This window comes from Scomber scombrus, chromosome 23, assembly GCF_963691925.1.
Source record: "Scomber scombrus chromosome 23, fScoSco1.1, whole genome shotgun sequence".
Taxonomy (NCBI): domain Eukaryota; kingdom Metazoa; phylum Chordata; class Actinopteri; order Scombriformes; family Scombridae; genus Scomber; species Scomber scombrus.
In genome coordinates, this window is record NC_084992.1 from 4,395,562 (window position 1) to 4,412,448 (window position 16,887).

Below are 16,887 nucleotides of genomic sequence, written 5' to 3' on the forward strand. Positions count from 1 at the left end.
AATTAGACCCTAAACACTATTTAAGTCTTACCAAAAAAATGTACTGCTCATAAACAATCCTTCCACTGTCTGAATGGCTAACTTTAAAGGTTGGTCCTCTCTGCTTAAGCCGCTGCAGAGGAATGGTAACACAAAGCAGGAAAGAGTGTAATTTGGAAGATGCTCATTGACCCTGTTTATACCTTTACATTAACACATCTCAGGTGATCTGATCAGAAGTGGACAGCTGAGATACATTGTGCCGTTCACACCTTTCCAGATTTTGTTGTCTACGTCACTTCTGTTATAAGGTCACAGAGCCACGCACACCGCTATTACATCAGTCAGACAAGCACCAGGTTTATTTTTATAGTCGCTAGTCCCACTGTTCAGATCACTCCAACCACGTACATCAGTGCTCCTCTCCATCCTTTCAACCGTTTACCAAAATAACTGCCACGTTCCTGCATTGTTGACCTATTTTCCTGTTACATCCTTGCATCAGGACCATAGACTGTATATAAAATGGATGTAACATCCGTGACGTCACCCATTGGTTTGTGGACTGCTGCTCGGAGGCCAATAGTATCGGATCTGAGCAGCGCCATCTTGAAAATTTCCGGTGCATGCCGGGTAAAAAAACTAAATGGATTCTACTTATATGGGCATCAGGAGGAGCAAGAGGCGCCTTCCTGAACCTGTGAACCAATCAACCTGTCAATCACGACGTAGCCACGCCCTAATGCATACCCTGCTTTATCGTCACATATAAAATCAGGGAGGCCAAAATTTCCCAAATGAACATCATACTGCGTTGAAGAAGGCTTTAAACTAGCGATTGAGACCATAAACACATTTTGAAAACGTTTACTGAGGTTAGAAATCAAGTGAGAAGTTGGTGAATTCTCCATTGACTTGTACAGAGACGGAAGTCCTTTTGACACCAAAACAGTCGCCCCCTGGTGGCCTTTTGATAGAATGCAGTTTTAAGTTACTTCCCCGTTGGCCTCATTTCAGAGGACCGGAGCTCCCAGCCTGCTAAAAACGTACATCTAATTCAGTATAAATTAATGATAATATGCCGTAGTATAGAAGAAAAATAAGGTACACACAGAGACAAAAGTTTTACAGCAGCTTCCCTTTTAGATGTCTCTTGGTACTGTAAGAAAATTAGAAAACACTTGAAGGAGGAAGATGGATTTCAACTTGTAATTGTGTTATTGAAGTTGCATTTTCACCAGTTATTTGTCTCTTTCAAGGTGTTGGCAAATAAAGATAATGAGAACTGGATGACAAATTGTGCCCCCCCCCCCCCCCCCCCCCCCCCCCCCCGCCTTACTTAAGTTAATAAGAGGCTTATAATATTACAAAGCTTGGAAAAACAAATAAGCACCTACACCTCAACGATGACAATGTTAATGAAATATTACTGGAGTATTGAAAGGACAATTTTGGAGAAATAATTAAAGATATGAAGCTCTGTAGATCAAGTGGAGCCACAAAAATCACTCAGCATCCATGAATCTTAAGGAGCCCTGTGTTTTGTCTCTATTTTCTTCTGTTTTGTCATGTTTGTGTGTGATAAAACTGTTTCTGTGGGGGGGTTTGCAATATTTCATGTGAGAACAACCATGTGACTATGCAGTACTTGTGGTTGAGCATCTCAAACAGGGTCAAATCTAAAGCTGGGTATCAGTACTCAATACCTCTAAGGCAGGGGTGTCAAACATGCGGCCCGTGGGCCAGAACCAGCCTGCCGAGAGGTCCAACCCGGCCCAGTTTCCTTCTTCTTTTCCTTCCTTCCTTCGATCTGTCCTTCCTACCTTTCTTCCTCCCTGTCTTCTTTTCCTTCCTTCCTTCCTTCCTTCCTTCCTTCCTTCCATCTTTCCTTCCTGTCTTCTTTTCCTTCCTTCCATCTGCCCTTCTTCCCTTCCTTCCTTTCTTCCTTCCTTCCTTCCTTCCATCTTTCCTTTCTGTCTTTTTTTCCTTCCTTCCTTCCATCTGCCCTTCTTACCTTCCTGTCTTCTTTTCCTTCCTTCTTTCCTTCCATCTGTCTTCCCTTTCATCATTCCTTCCTTCCTTGCTCTTTGTCTTCTCTTCTCTTCCTTCCATCTGTCCTTGCTCCCTTTCTTCCTTCCTTCCATCTTTCCTTGCTCCCTTTCTTCCTTCCATCTTTCCTTCCTGTATTCTCTTCCTTCTCCTCCTTCTTTTCCTTCCGTCTTTCCTTCCTTTTAGTGGTCCGGCCCACATGAGATCAAATTGGGCTGCAAGTGGCCCTTGAATGAAAATTAGTTTGACAAATCTCCTTTGAGGTATCGACTGAAATAAATCGATACCAAGTAGTATCAAAACATCTCCCGTCAAACGATACCTGCAAATGATCCTTTTTGCACCCAGAGCTATAAAATATGACTATTTGTACTGACCTTCTCACAGCCAATCAACACAAGCGTTCTTCTCTTTAATGCAACATGTGATTGGTCCACTGCCACAGCAGCTACAACCCGTCTGTGGTGGTGAAGTCGTGGTGAATTTGAGTTAGCGTGCTTAGCAGTTCAGCAGCCAAGATGCCACCTAAACGCTCTAAAGTGGGTCTACACTACACGCCTGTTACACCGAATACAAGACAAAGACCTAAATATGTAATGGTTATCTAATGAAGTACTCAGTTGGTATCAGAACTTCACTTTAAAGCTGCAATTGGTAAGTCTTATAAAAGTAACTTTTTGTCATATTTGCTAAGATTGTCACTATGTAAAGACAGCATTACATGAAACTAGTAATCTGTCCCATCTACTGTTCCTACTGCAAATTGGCAAATAGCCAGAATCCACTGCGACCGGACAACAAGAACCAATCAGAGCCAGGATGGTGTCTGATGGAGTGTCTGACAGCTGTCAATCACTGCTCACGCACACAGCCCCCTCCCCCTTCCTCCTCAGCTCGGGAGAGCGGCTTCAGGAGCGTAGAGAAAGTAATGGCGCAGCAACAACCATCAGCGAGGACAAAACTACCGATACCTCCGTTACCAACAACAGCAAACACGGTCGCGTGCCCGTCAGCCTCCTCTGGGGGAGGGACTTTGGAGGCAGAGCAGGAGTGCAGCAGAGAGGGAGAGGGAGGGATCTGAAAGTTGTACTTCTTCAAATTTGACGCTAAGTCCTCTCTATCCTCAAAGTTACCGACTGCAGCTTTAAGGGTACTTGGATTGGTACTGGTATTGTAATTCTTTAAGCAATACCAAGCCCTAGTCAAATCATGAAATATTGACTTCTTGAAGAAATGTAGATTATGTACTAATGAATTTATTCAGACACTTATTGTTCTGATCGCTAGAGGTTTGTAGAGATCAATAGGTTGACCAGATGACAGCTCTGAATCCAAAATCCCCCCGTTTTGCCGCCTTGCTCTACAAAAAACCTGCTGTGGCAAAGTGACAGCCTGCAACGGGGGGGTTGAGGTAAAGGTTAAAGTGGATATTGATTTTGTGTCTTCAGATTGAACTTGACCATTAAAGTCTACACTTAAGAAAAACTTTCTCTTATCAAGCATGTAGGGCTATGCAGAGGTTAGTCATGCTAAATGCGATGTTGCCTTAAGCTATGGATTTTACGTCTAAGTGGCGACGGCGGAGCGAGCTCTTCAAGTTGACAAACAGCGAGTCTTGACAACATTGAGACGTCTCATTGCATCACGGTCCCTCGAGGCTGCTGCCACTTCAGAAATGGATGAAGCCTCTGAACGGTGGATTTTCTCACTTTATAACAGATGAAATGCAGGTGCAGATTTTGGAAGTACCTTTTTCTCTTAAATCCATTACATGGAATTTAAAATAAGTATAATTCTGCTGGAAATGCCATTTATTCAAGGTAAGAATTTCAATACAGGACAAAAGAACATGGGCCCAGTTAGCAGTATTGAAGGATTTGGGGTATTTTTCCTTTTCTTGGATTACTTTGTTCAAGAATGCCTCTAACTTGTAGCTTACTGCCTTATTTTCCTTTCCAATTCAGTGGCCATCATCTCACAAACACACAGACATTTCACGTCTGCTGCATCCGCGCCTGGAGACATCCAAGCCCATTCTTCCTCTGTTATTCCCTCGATCAATTAAAGTGATAGATTGGCTGCCTTACGTTAGTGCATGAGTGTGTGCGTGCCTGCGTGCGCTCTTATCCCCCCCCGGTTCACTCTGAGCCACAGATCCCAATAACTCAGTCTGATTAAAGTATGCTGCTGGAGATTGTGCCCATTCGGCCAGGCAGATAAACATCTGAACTGGCGCTGCCAAACTGCATATGAGCTATTGATCAGTGGAGGGCTGGGAAACGGCTTCTCGCTCTGTTAGCTTTCCACAATCAGAGGAGGCTGTCTGAGAGCTGGCAGCTTTGCAGTCTGTAGTTCTCAGATCTGTGATGCAGCTGCTGTTAAAGACTTCTGTCGGTGTTTGAATGAGTATAAAAGGGACAGTTTGGGTTTTTCTAGGGTGGGAATTGGCTGTTTCCACAGTCGTATAAAGATGTGAAAGCCCTTCTTAAGTCTCTGGATTGCAGTTTGAAGCTCAGGACAGTTATTTGAGCCTATAAACATCCATGAATTGAACGAAGATAAGCGACCATTATCATTCAAACTTGAAACCACATGCAGAGTCACGGATTTGGCTCTTGATAAATTTCACTTCACAGCTTAAAGTGCAGCCAACAGCCTAGTTCCAGTCCGCCACCCGTTTGTCTGATTTATTCAGAGATTTGAATAAGTTTGGTGTTGTGCCTCCATGGAGTGCCATTTCTACAAGTTGGAGAATCAACCAATCAGATCTGTAGAGGAGGGGATTAAGAATGGACACACTGTCTGCCTACGTAATGATTGGTGTGTCCATTCTTTATCCTGAGCTAAATCCATGAAAAATACAGATAGACAAATGGCCACAAAAAGGGCGACTTAACATACAGTGGATGTATTAAGAGATCTGGACACTATTTCAAGATGGCGCCGCAGTCATTCCAGTGTAAATTGCTCACAGAGAGACCATTTAAGGCTTAGTCAGGTTTTCGGGGCTGTTTGACCCAATGGAGCTGAAGTCATGAGGTCATGGCTGAGTTAGACCTTTGCTCCTTTAGCTCCTGTAATTCAACACAAACTCTCATTTAGAATTCATTTTGTGTCTTTCTGACAAAGTGAAGCATGCTCCTGGAGTAGTAAGTATAAGAAATTGAGGCATTTGTGATTTTTGACAAAGTTTAACAACAATTTACATCACTGTAACCCGGTTTCACCCATATTCATAAAACTCACCAACACTTTCTTCTGCTCTTAACCTTTGTGTCGTCCTCCCGGGTCAAATTGACCCCGTCTGTTTTGACTGTTCCTTCCTTCCTTCCTTCCGTCTATCCTTCTTCCCTCCCTCCTTCTCTCTTTCTTTCCTTCCTCTGTCTTTCCTCCCTTCCTTCTGTCCTTCCTTCCTCCCTCCCTCCTTCTTTCCTTCCTTTCCTTCTTCTCTTCTTTCTTTCCTCCGTCCCTCCTTCTCTCTTTCTTTCCTCCCCCTAACTTCCTTCCTCCATTCCTCTTTTCCTTTCTCCCTCCCTCCCTTCCTCCTTCTCTCTTTCTTTCTTTCCTCCCTCCCTCCTTTCTTCCTTCCTTCCTTCATTCATTCCTTCCTCTCTCCTTTCCTTCCTTCTTCCTTCCTCCTTTCCTTCCTTTCTCCCTCCCTGATTCCTTCCTTCTTCCTCCCTTCCTTCCTTCCTTCCTTCCTCCCTCTTTTCCTTCATTCTTCCTCCCTTCCTTCCTTGTAAATCATTATTTCTTAAACCAATATTTTTGTTCAGTACTTGTTTGGAGTCGGTCTGCTGGAGTGACGCAATCCAACTCAGCATCAACACAATCACCCTCATCCCTCATTCTGCCTCTTCTTTTCCTTTCCTTCTATTTTGCTTTCACTCTATTTCTTGGACTGAAAACTGCAGGTTTTGCAAAACAAAAGCTCGACACTTGCAATTGTTTCTCTTTGTGTAATGCTTGTTTCACTATGTATGTGTATGTGTGTGTGTGTGTCTACGTCTCGTGTGTGTGTGTGTGTGTGTGTCTAGCTAATTGTCTTGGCCCTCGTTGCGTTGCCATTAGCATTCCCCAGCTGGACAAGAAGGGAAAGGGCAACCTCACCCTGTCTGAGAAAAGAAGGATTGAGAGAGGAAAGACAAGAGAAAATAGATGAGCCAAAACAATAGAGCTTCTTGGATTTGGCTTGTTTGTTGCTCTCAGTCATTGTGTGTGTGTGTGTGTGTGTGTGTGTGTGTGTGTGTGTGTGTGTGTGTGTGTGTGTGTGTGTGTGTGTGTGTGTGTGTGTGTGTGTGTTTGTGTGCGCCAAATCGAAACAAGCAGCATGAATATGGATGCTGTGGACGGAGCCGCAGAGCCAATGAATACATCATCAGAGAGGCCGCTCTGTGAATGTGTTTAAAAATTTAACGATATCTTAAAAGGTCATTTTAATGCTGCGTATAGCTGGTGAGATAAGGACTTGCAGAGAGTCCGCAGGGAATAACAACGGGTATAATAAGAGTAAGAATGTCTCATTTTCTTCACTAACCCAGATTTAGCCTGTAATTTAAAAATGAAAAGAAAAGAAAAAAGCCCAATTGACCCCGTCTGTTTTGACTGTTCCTTCCTTCCTCCCTTCCTTCCTTCCGTCTGTCCTTCCTCCCTCCTTCTCTCTTTCTTTCCTTCATCTCTCTTTCCTTTCTTCCTCCCTTCTGTCCTTCTCTCCTTCCTCCATCCCCTTTCTTCCTTCCTTCTGTCCTTCCTTCCTCCCTCCCTCCTTCTTTCCTTCCCTCCTTACTTCCTTCCTTCGTTCCTTCTTTCCTACCTTCCTTCTTTCTTTCCTCCCTCCCTCCTTCTCTCTTTCTTTCCTCCCCATTACCTTCCTTCTTTCCTCTGTCCTTCTTTCCTTCCCGCCCTCCCTCCTACCTTCCTTCCTTTCTTCCCTATGGAAGGGAGGAAGGGAGGAAAGGAGGAAGGAAAGGAGGAAGGAAGGGAAGAAGAAGGAGGGAAAGGAGGGAGGAAAGAAGAAGGAAGGAAAGAAGGGAGGAAGGAAAGGAAGGAAGGAAGGAAAATCCTTATCAGACCCTGAGGTGTGAGAGAGTCCAGTTATTTTCAATGTCGCCTCCTCTGCAAGGGCACCTTCTATCTTCAAAGCTGATGTATCTTCCACATTTATAATTGCCAGGAATTGGGAAGCAAAGGCATGACTTGAATTGTCTCACAGTGTAAGCAGGAATAATTGTACAGATGATGGAGACTCACAGAGGCACAGGCTGCAGAGAAATGGGAGAATCTTTTATTATACTGCAGTGTTTTACCCCCCAACAGGAGCAGGGTGGCAGCGGGTTCCCCTGATGCATGAGGCAGTTGGGTCACAGCCATCGGTTAGTCCTCCGCTCCTGATTGCCTCATGTAGCAGAGATGATCAACCACTTGTCTGCCTCCTGAAATCCCTTATGAGGAAAGGAAATCCACCCTTCTTCCTCCTCCTCCTCCTCCTCCTCCTCCTCCTCCTCCTCCTCCTCCTCCATCAACACACACTGCAACAAGTCACTTCATCTCTGCAGCCTCGAATGGAAAGGTGTGAGCAGGAAAGGCAAAGCAAAGTCAGAGAGATGAGAGCATTCAGCTGCCTGGAGGCAGATTTTTGAGATAAATAAAAATACTCCAAAAAACGAAAAAAAAACTCGGAAAAACTGGTCAAATTATTATTAGAATCTTTGTCTTGATCTCAGAACATTGTGTGAGCTAGATGACCTTTTAATTGGCACAGATCTGCATTCCTGTGTGTCTGAACAAAAAACAATAAAACCCTAAAACATTTCATCATGTGTGAAAACCTGCTCCGTCTACATTCCTTCACATATCACCTGTAAAGGTATCGCTCCTCAACTCACATGCAGCATTTTTCACAACAGCCTGATAATGTTCCCACGAAATTCAAGCTTTTTTTTGGGCTTTGTTATCTTGCAGCAGAGCAACAGATGAGTCGAGTTAAAGATAAACGTGTCCGCTCAATACACCTGCTGCCGAATGTGTGTGCGTCATAATAGTTTATCGTACAACGCCAAAAATAGCAGGGATGGGAAATTTCTAACTGGTTTAATTAAAACAAATCTTTAGCAGCGAGGTCATTGAAATTCCTACGTATCATATAAAAACATACCACTGTTTGGCAGAAGGTGTTGCTATTGTTAAAGTCTCGAAAGTGGCTGCAAGTGAAAAGAGAGGCTAAATAATAATGATTCATTAAAACCGAAACTCAAAAAGACACTAAATCACATCAAAATGTACGGTTCTTGTCATTATTTGCATGTAGTCAAAATTTGGATTAGTCCGATATTTTGGTTTAGCTGCAAAACTATCGACTTTTCCATCAGGATTAGCCTTCATTGTGTTTAATTAGCACACTAAATATATTGTAAACATGGACTTAACCCCTTTCACACATCTGCAGTAACTATTTCTGGTTGTTAATGGGTTGATTTATGTTATTAGAGAGAAGAGAATAGATAATAGTCTTTATTGTAGTAAGAATAAGTACCACTGCGCCTAACGTGGGGAGTTCCGGTCCTCTGAAATGATGCCAATGCGGATGTAACTTAAAACTGCATTCTATCAAAAGGCCACCAGGGGGCGACCGTTTTGGTGTCAAAAGGAATTCCGTCTCTATACAAGTCAATGGAGAATTCACCAACTTCTCACTTGATTTCTAACCTCAGTAAACGTTTTCAAAATGTGTTTATGGTCTCAATCGCTAGTTTAAAGCCTTCTTCAAAGCAGTATGATGTTCATTTGGGACATTTTGGCCTCCCTGATTTTATATGTGACGATAAAGCAGGGTATGCATTAGGGCGTGACTACGTTTTGATTGAAAGGTTGATTGGTTCACAGGTTCAGGAGGGCGCCTCATGCCCCTCCTGATGCCCATGTAAGTAGAACCCGTGTTTTTTTTTTACCCAGCATGCACCTGAAATGTTAAAGATGGCGCTGCTCAGATCCGAAACTATTCACTTCCAAGCAGCAGTCCACAAACCAATGGGTGACGTCACGGATGTTACGTCCATTTTATATACAGTCTATGGCTGGGTATCATTCACATAGCATTGTAAGTGGAGGTTATGGAGAAATATTATATCATGTACCCCAAAGGAAGCATGTCAGTTCAAAATGAAATGGGTTCAAATAGAGTTAGGGTTAGGTAAGGACCCCTGGGGAACATCCACACAATAAATCAACAATCAATTAACAAGGGTTAGGGTTAACCCTTGGTTCTATTGTTGCAACATACAGGATTATGATCCTTTGATTCCTCATAACTACTGTGCAAATTTGTGTACGTGCAAATGTGGCACGCAAACACAAGCATTAAGACAATCATGTTTGACCGGATGCTGCAGTCACATGCAGAACATCTTTTGTTTTGCCCTGAGTTGTGTGACTCGGTGCGGTCGGTGAAAGGAAAAATTAATGATACGTATCTAGTGGTAGATATGACACGATGGGAGGAGTTGAGCATAAGGAAATACAGCTATAAAAGTTTTTGACAAGAGTGAAAGAAGCATTGTTAAAAATGGCTCTCCACCAGATTCTGTGTGGTTTCGCTGTGGTCGTCGCTCTTTTAACCAAAGGTAAGAAATACATTTTTCCCCAACTTCTACTAGTAGTAACTTGGGAGTGTAGAAGGAGTTCAACTACTTTTTTCTTTAAGTTTATTTGTGTTAAAAACATCTCAAGTTAAATAAAAAAAGCAGCTACTCTGTAAAGCATATTTCCATCTGGTTACTATGAAAGGCATCCTGACAGCAACCATTTCAATAAGAATAAACTCCTCTAGCCATTCACTGCTCAGTGATGTTCTTTAAAGTGATGCACACCTTTTTGTTGTCAGAAAGCTGTCTCGCAGCCCCTCACAGCTGTATTGCGATGGGAAAATGGGTTCAAAGCAACAGGAGATGGAAAATTCCTCCTGACTGGGTCAAAATAGCTGAATTAAATTTTTACCATTTTTGAATTTAAGGAGCAAATAATTTCATCAGATGTCCTAAAGTATAAGTAAAAACTGTCAAAAATCCATTAATGTCAGTGCATGTAATCAGTTGCTTTTCACTCTGCTTCATTTGGAGTACTACTATATTACACTTGGATTCCTGTTTACTTTATTTTTGTTTTGCAATTATGAAACAAATTCACAGTGAGAAAGGCATCACTAGAAATAAAGGGGAGTGACACCTAAACTTGAAGTTGACAATGAAAGTGTTAATGTCATCTGCTACACCCTAAACAACATATTTCTCTCTTTTTCTGTGTGTGTTTCATATTTCAGGTTGTCAATCACAGCAGCCTGGTAAGTATCCAAAACCTACTTTACAAGTTCTTTAACTTCCTCCTGCCATTTTAGGGTAGTTATGCAATATATAAACACATTATGGGTAATATTTAAGACTTAAAACAAGCTATACATAAGTATTACTACACAACATAGCTTTAACTAGCAAACCTGAAATGATAAACAAGAAAATATAATTGGAGAAAATCACTCTAAATTAAGTGTAATGTACAATTTTGAGGCACTTTACTTGAGTATTTGCATTGTATGTGTAACTGTTGTTCAGTCTCCTTCAGTCTGCGTTGTGTTGTATTAAGTATGGACCGACACTCTTCAACTTTTGGACTGTTTATTGCCTGAATACAACATGGAAATCCACTGGTCAGTCACGTAGGCACAGCAATGTTAAGGCACAGCTCATGGGCTCAATCCTCTCATACTGGCACTATGCCGACATCACAGCCAGAATTTATAAACTGAGGACAGGCCTGCCAACCAATGGGAATTCATAATACAGGTACAAACTAAAATGTAATTGGAGGCAAGTGGAATCAACAACAAACAACAAAAACTCTGTTACATATGCCACTTTTTATTTCTACTCCACCACAATTCAGAGGGAAATATTGTACTTTTAACTCCACTATATATTTATTTCATAGCTTTAGTTACTATTAAGGTGACCAGTTTATAAAATATGCATTGTTATAGATTAGACTACTTAAAAATATATGTTGGTCAAATGTGCTCTAATACTCTAAATGGGGCCAATTTGCTTTAAGTACATCTAGCTGCCATTTCTCAAGTATTTATTATTTACTTTTTAAATAAGATAGACTTTAAGTTAAGTGCGCCCATCACAAAGCAATGTAGTGCCACTCTGCATTTTTATTAACTTGAACTGACTGCAGTTTCCACGTTAAAAGGAGTTGCCATAAAAACCAGTTTCCAACTTGTATGGTATGTTCATGCCAACATCAGATAATAAAAAGATGAGTGTCTGGAATGTAGAATATGAGAGTTATGATTAGTCCGTCATTTAATCCAAAGTGAACTGACAACAATTCCTACCTTCCAGCCTCCAGCCAACATGAGCTGCTTTAAACTATCCCAAATCTGAGTTCTTCCAGTTTTAGATGACATATTTAGTCATTTAGGCACAATGTTTAACTCTCATCTCTCCTGTTAGCATGCGGCAAGGCGACACTCAACCCCAGAATTGTTGGAGGTCAAAATTCGTCTCCAGGGAGTTGGCCATGGCAGGCCGATTTATATCTTGATGGCAGACATTATTGTGGAGGCTCCCTGATCAACGAGCAGTGGGTGCTAACAGCTGCTCACTGCATAGATGAGTAAGGAAACACTCTGATAAGTTGCCTTTTTCAAGCTTTATTCTTTTGGTTTGCTGCTGTTGTATTTTGAGACACAACTATTACCTTAGATCATTTATTAGATACAGCTCACACGAGAGCCAAGCACTATATGCAACACACATAAAATAATAAAAATAATATTACAATAACTATTGTTGAACAATCAGCTGGGTTTTTATCATACCAATCAGAAACCACACATGCTGGCCTGCAGTATTGTTATTTTTGCCTCTGCTCTACAGGCAATGAAAATATTTCTTAAGATTTATTATTCAGATCTGTCACACACATTGCCTCTTGTCACATGTCACCAATCATACAATCTGTAAGAATAATGGGTCCTGCGTATGGCAGGTGACTACAACCATCTACATTTCATCTGTTAACACTACCTGCATGCCAACATCAAGTTATGTCAACAACTCAAAAAGAAGTCTCAGCATGACTTGCAGAATAAGAACTAGACTTACCACATTATCTTGACTATTTTTCCTCTGTAGAGCTAAAATTGTTTCAAATCTGCCACACCACTAAATTACACAACCGGATTTATTTAGTAACCACGACCTAATTAGAAATGTACTTTTGAGGATGAAAACAGGCTTTCCACTATAGAGGCTGTAGCTCCTGATAGTTAACACTACATGCTAAGATCCCACTTACACTTGGAAATAACATACAATCTATATCTGGATATACCAAATAAAAAAGTAACACCATACTGTATGTAAATGCAAGGTGTGAATGCACACAGAATGCCATGATATCAAACATGTGGTTGGATTGTGATCAGACTTATATTAAAATTTGTATCAATTGTGATCCAATCTCAGGCAAGTGCAAACAACAAATACATTCTTGATTCATTGCTTCATCAAATGCATGCCCACAAACGGTTGTCCGGTCATGAGTCTTAGTTTGTCGCTTATGTTGTTCCATGGGTTGTTCGCATGGTCGGCTCTCATATTTTGGATCACATTCGTCCTCAAACATGTGTGGATGTATTTTTCAGATGTTGACATTTCTTTCCTTGATCTGAAGTCCACCAGGCCTAACCCTAACCCTAACCCCAACTAACACGCATATTGAGATCTGATAACACCGCTGGCCAAATCGAGATAGTGAGAATGTTTATTAGTGTCAGGTATAAACATATATCTCTGTGAATTGGCTGTCTTTATCCAGGTAATATTAGATAAAGGTGTAAATGGGGGCTAAAGTTTGAGAAAGTTAACTGATACTCAATTTGATATCAACAGAAAACAGTGAAGAATTGACTTTTCTGTGTGTGTCTTCCAGAGGGTCCCTAGTCGTCTACCTTGGTCGCCACAGCCAGTCTGGTAGCAACGTCAATGAGGTGTCACGGGCAGTTGTTAAGGTCATAACCCATCCGCACTACGACCCCTTGACCTACGACAACGACATAGCTCTTCTGAAGCTGAATGACTCTGTGAGTTTTACTGACTACATACAGCCGGTCTGCTTGGCCTCAGAAGGCAGCACTTTCCACGCCGGGACAATCAACTGGGTCACTGGCTGGGGTGACACTAGAAGTAAGTTCACAGACTGTATAGCCAAAATGGAGGATTGCATTCTGTTTATACTACATGATTCTTAAATGATTTCTTAATAGACCAGGTTGAATCTTACCTTTTGAAATCTGTCCAATTAGATAGTTCTAACAACGGCGACATCCTTCAGGAGGTGGATGTACCAATAACAGGACACAATGAGTGCAATTGTTACTATCATGACCAAATCACCAAGAACATGATCTGTGCTGGGTACAAAGAAGGAGGGAAGGACTCTTGTCAGGTGACCACCTTTTTTTTTGTTGGTGCATTTCCCTTCTTGACTGTCTTCCCAGATAGGTGAGAGAGAGGTCATCCCACTTATAATGTATATTTTATATCCAGCACGAATTAGTTTTGGTCTCAGTCACTTGACAAGAATAGACTTCATGATTATTGTTATTCTACTTCTATCCTTAGATAATATTGATTAATATTAGCTAACCTCAATGAATATCAGTGTAGTGTACTGCCAGTTCTTGTTGTATGTCCCAGTTGTTTTTGCATATTGTTGTGTTTAATTTTCAGTGGGACTTTGTGGATGCAACTAATCAAGTAGAATTTATGGGCTAATAACGTTAGTCCATAAGTAAGGTAGACTAATCAAACCATCTAGTATTCCCTTTGGATAGCTGGCTAACTAATTTAGTAGATAACTAAATTACGAGATGATTTCATTAGTGTAATTTATGGACTAACATTACCACTTGAAGGAGCTGAATATTAATTTTACTTTCCGAAATATGTCTGAGCGATGTCTGATACTTTTTTAGTCATTAGGACAGATGCGTCCAGATCTTTGGATACTGCTTGAAAGAAACATATTGGTTTATATATCCATTCATGTGATTCTGTAGTCATTGAAAATTGTAATACTCTCATTATTAACTGTTGTTCTTTTAATTTAGTTTCTGTCTTGTTTTTGTTGTGGGAAAAAAAAAGGTTGTTAACCAATATAATGTATTTTGTTAGTTTTCGTTGATGTAATAGTTCATATGGAGGATAACCGGTTCCCATGGTTTCCAGTTTTTGTGCTGAACACATTAGATTAGAGTAAACTTTGTTGTCTTTGCACGTAGTACAAGTACAAGCACAACAAATGCAGGTTTGCATCTAACTAATAAAGTACTGAAAAGAAAATAAGTTAAATATTGTAGGGAAAATAGTTTATATATAGAGGAAAATAAGTTATATATATTCATCAAATCACAGAGCTATGCATATACTGAACGCACAGAGATAATACAACAGAAATATCATAATCGTCAGATGTGCAAAATAAGTACATTTCCCATTTTATTGATTAAAATAACGCTTTAATTTCAAACTTTTCCACTGACACTAGACATTCATGAGAAAGAGTATAGTAGGATTCATGCCTTAGCAGAACGGACGTTTTTGAGATTGGTCTTCCAACAAAAGAGAACATCTGTCTCAAAAAAACTATCAACAATCTCTTTCCACAGGGAGACTCAGGGGGACCAATGGTGACCAAAATGGGCCAAATCTGGATCCAGAGTGGAGTTGTAAGTTTTGGTTACGGCTGTGCCGTGGCTATGAAGCCTGGAGTCTACGCCCGCGTGTCCCAGTACGAGGACTGGATCAGCAACCACACCCAAAGTAACACAACAGGCTTTGTTTTCTTCCAATCTTCTGGCAATGACACCGACGCAAACTTCACCTGTGTGAAACCTACCTTCACACCACACTTCACCACCGACGACTACCACCACTTCACCACCGACGACTACCACCACTTCACCACCGACGACTACCACCACTTCACTACTGAGGATGGCAGTATTTTTGGCAGTGGTGAAAGCGTGATGCACTTCTCCCACTTCAATCACTTCATCTCACTCTGCGCTCTCGTTCTGTCACTCTGGGCTCTGGCTGGTAGCGAGTAACATGAAAATGTAAAAGCATGGGCATTTTGAGATGTTTTAACTCGTGTTCTTAAAGGTAGCGCTAAAAAATCAACTGAAATGAAGGAAGTATGAATGTAAAAAAAAAAGCTGGCACATTATTTTTAGTTTTTTTTAAGCTAATCAAACTTGTTTTTTAATGGAATGTAATTGGTATTATAGTCACAAATGGTTTAGTATGATTGATTATTTAATTTGTCTTTGATTATTTGTCTTTGATTGTCTGCCGTTGATTCATGTTCAAATTTGAAATCTTTATTTTGTCCTTAAAAACTCAATAATTCGATGTTCGGGTTTGATTCAATTTGCAGATGGTTGGGCTGATGTAAAGTCTGAGGCATGACAATTAACATGCAATACATTAACATTGAACTTTAATGATGTCTTGTGAAGAAATTTGGGATACCGAGTTTTGAAATCAAAAGATAATAATACTATAATTCAAAGTAGCTGTAATTACCTACTTTTGGCCACTTGGGGGCAGCAGAACAAACTGTAAATGCACACAAAGCTGCCTGCAGATGGGGGCAAAAATTAGCTTTTAGGGTATTTTTTCTGACCACTTGACAAACATAAATTAAATATTTAAACCTCTTTAAATGTGGTTCTGTCTTCACCAGCTCCTCAGGGAAATATCTGTATGTGGACATATGTGAATGTATGAAGCCTAACCTGCAACTTTACTGCAATAAAGAGCTATAAATGGGACATTGTGTCTGTCATTCTTGATATTGGTGTAAAGATTTACAGATTATGGGCCTGACTTGGCTGTGTGATGATGGTAGAGTCATTATATTTAACCCTCCTGTTGTCCTCAGGTCAAGGAAGGACAGGAGGAAGGAGGGAGGGAGTAAGGAAGGTAGGAAAGGAGTAAGGCATGAGGGAGGGAGAGAGGGAAGGAAGGAAGGAAGGAAGGAAGGAAGGAAGGAAGGAAAAGGAGTAAGGAGGGAAGGAGGAAGGAAGGAGGAAAGAAAGAAGGAAGGAAAGAAAGGAGTAAGGAGGGAGGGAGGAAGGAAGAAAGGATGGAAGGAAAGGAAGGAGGAAGGAAGGAAGAAAGAAAAGGAGTAAGGAGGGGAGGGAGGGAGAGAGGAAGGAATGAAAGAAAGGAGTAAGGAGGGAAGAAAAGAGGAAGGAAGTAAGGAGAGAAGGAAAGGAGGAAGGAAGGAATGAAGAAAGGAAGGAAGTGAGGAAAGAAGTTCGGAAGGAGGAGGGAGCAAAGAAAGAGGGAAGGAGGGGAAGAAAAAATTAAAGAAAGAGGGAGGAAAAAAGGAACAGTCAAAAGAGATGGGGTCAATTTGACCCGGGAGGACAACATTGTTCTTATTCAGGTCAGTATTAAAAGATTTCTTTCATGACATTTTCTAAACCCCTATACATCATTTCCTACATTTCCCAGGATTCCTTCCAGCATCCCAAAATGAAATCACGTGCACTTACTGTTTTCAATCAGCAGTAATATACTCTAGCTGGCCGACTCCCAGTTCACGATCACTCAGGTTGTTTGTGTGATTGCCGTTCGTTTCCCCGTCTTGTGGTTAAATTGCATTCTGGTCTATTTTCTGCTGCTGCCGGTGGAGAAATTGGCACTTCTGCCTGTTCTGTGATTGATTTCAACCCCGAGACTGTTGAACCGTCACTGAATGAAAGCCAGAAGTCGATATTGAAGCGGACTG

At 41.1% G+C, this 16,887-nt stretch overlaps 1 protein-coding gene across 1 annotated transcript; it reads left to right on the forward strand.

Moving 5' to 3' along the window:
- The first annotated feature begins 9,589 nt into the window (after positions 1–9,589).
- On the forward strand, positions 9,590–15,196 carry LOC134006234 (trypsin-1-like). The gene is made up of 6 exons (XM_062445322.1): positions 9,590–9,647; positions 10,343–10,363; positions 11,535–11,697; positions 13,018–13,271; positions 13,391–13,533; positions 14,756–15,196. Exons 1-6 carry the CDS (start codon positions 9,590–9,592, stop codon positions 15,194–15,196), a joined length of 1,080 nt encoding a protein of 359 aa, XP_062301306.1.
- Positions 15,197–16,887: the final 1,691 nt, after the last annotated feature.

What these genes read in the sequence shown, in the direction of transcription:
- LOC134006234 (XM_062445322.1), top strand. Translation starts at nt 9,590, where the DNA reads ATGGCTCTCCACCAGATTCTGTGTGGTTTCGCTGTGGTCGTCGCTCTT. An exon ending in CGTCGCTCTTTTAACCAAAG is followed by an intron (nt 9,648 to 10,342) that starts GTAAGAAATACA and finishes TTCATATTTCAG; the next exon opens with GTTGTCAATCACAGCAGCCT. An exon ending in TGGCTGGGGTGACACTAGAA is followed by an intron (nt 13,272 to 13,390) that starts GTAAGTTCACAG and finishes CTGTCCAATTAG; the next exon opens with ATAGTTCTAACAACGGCGAC.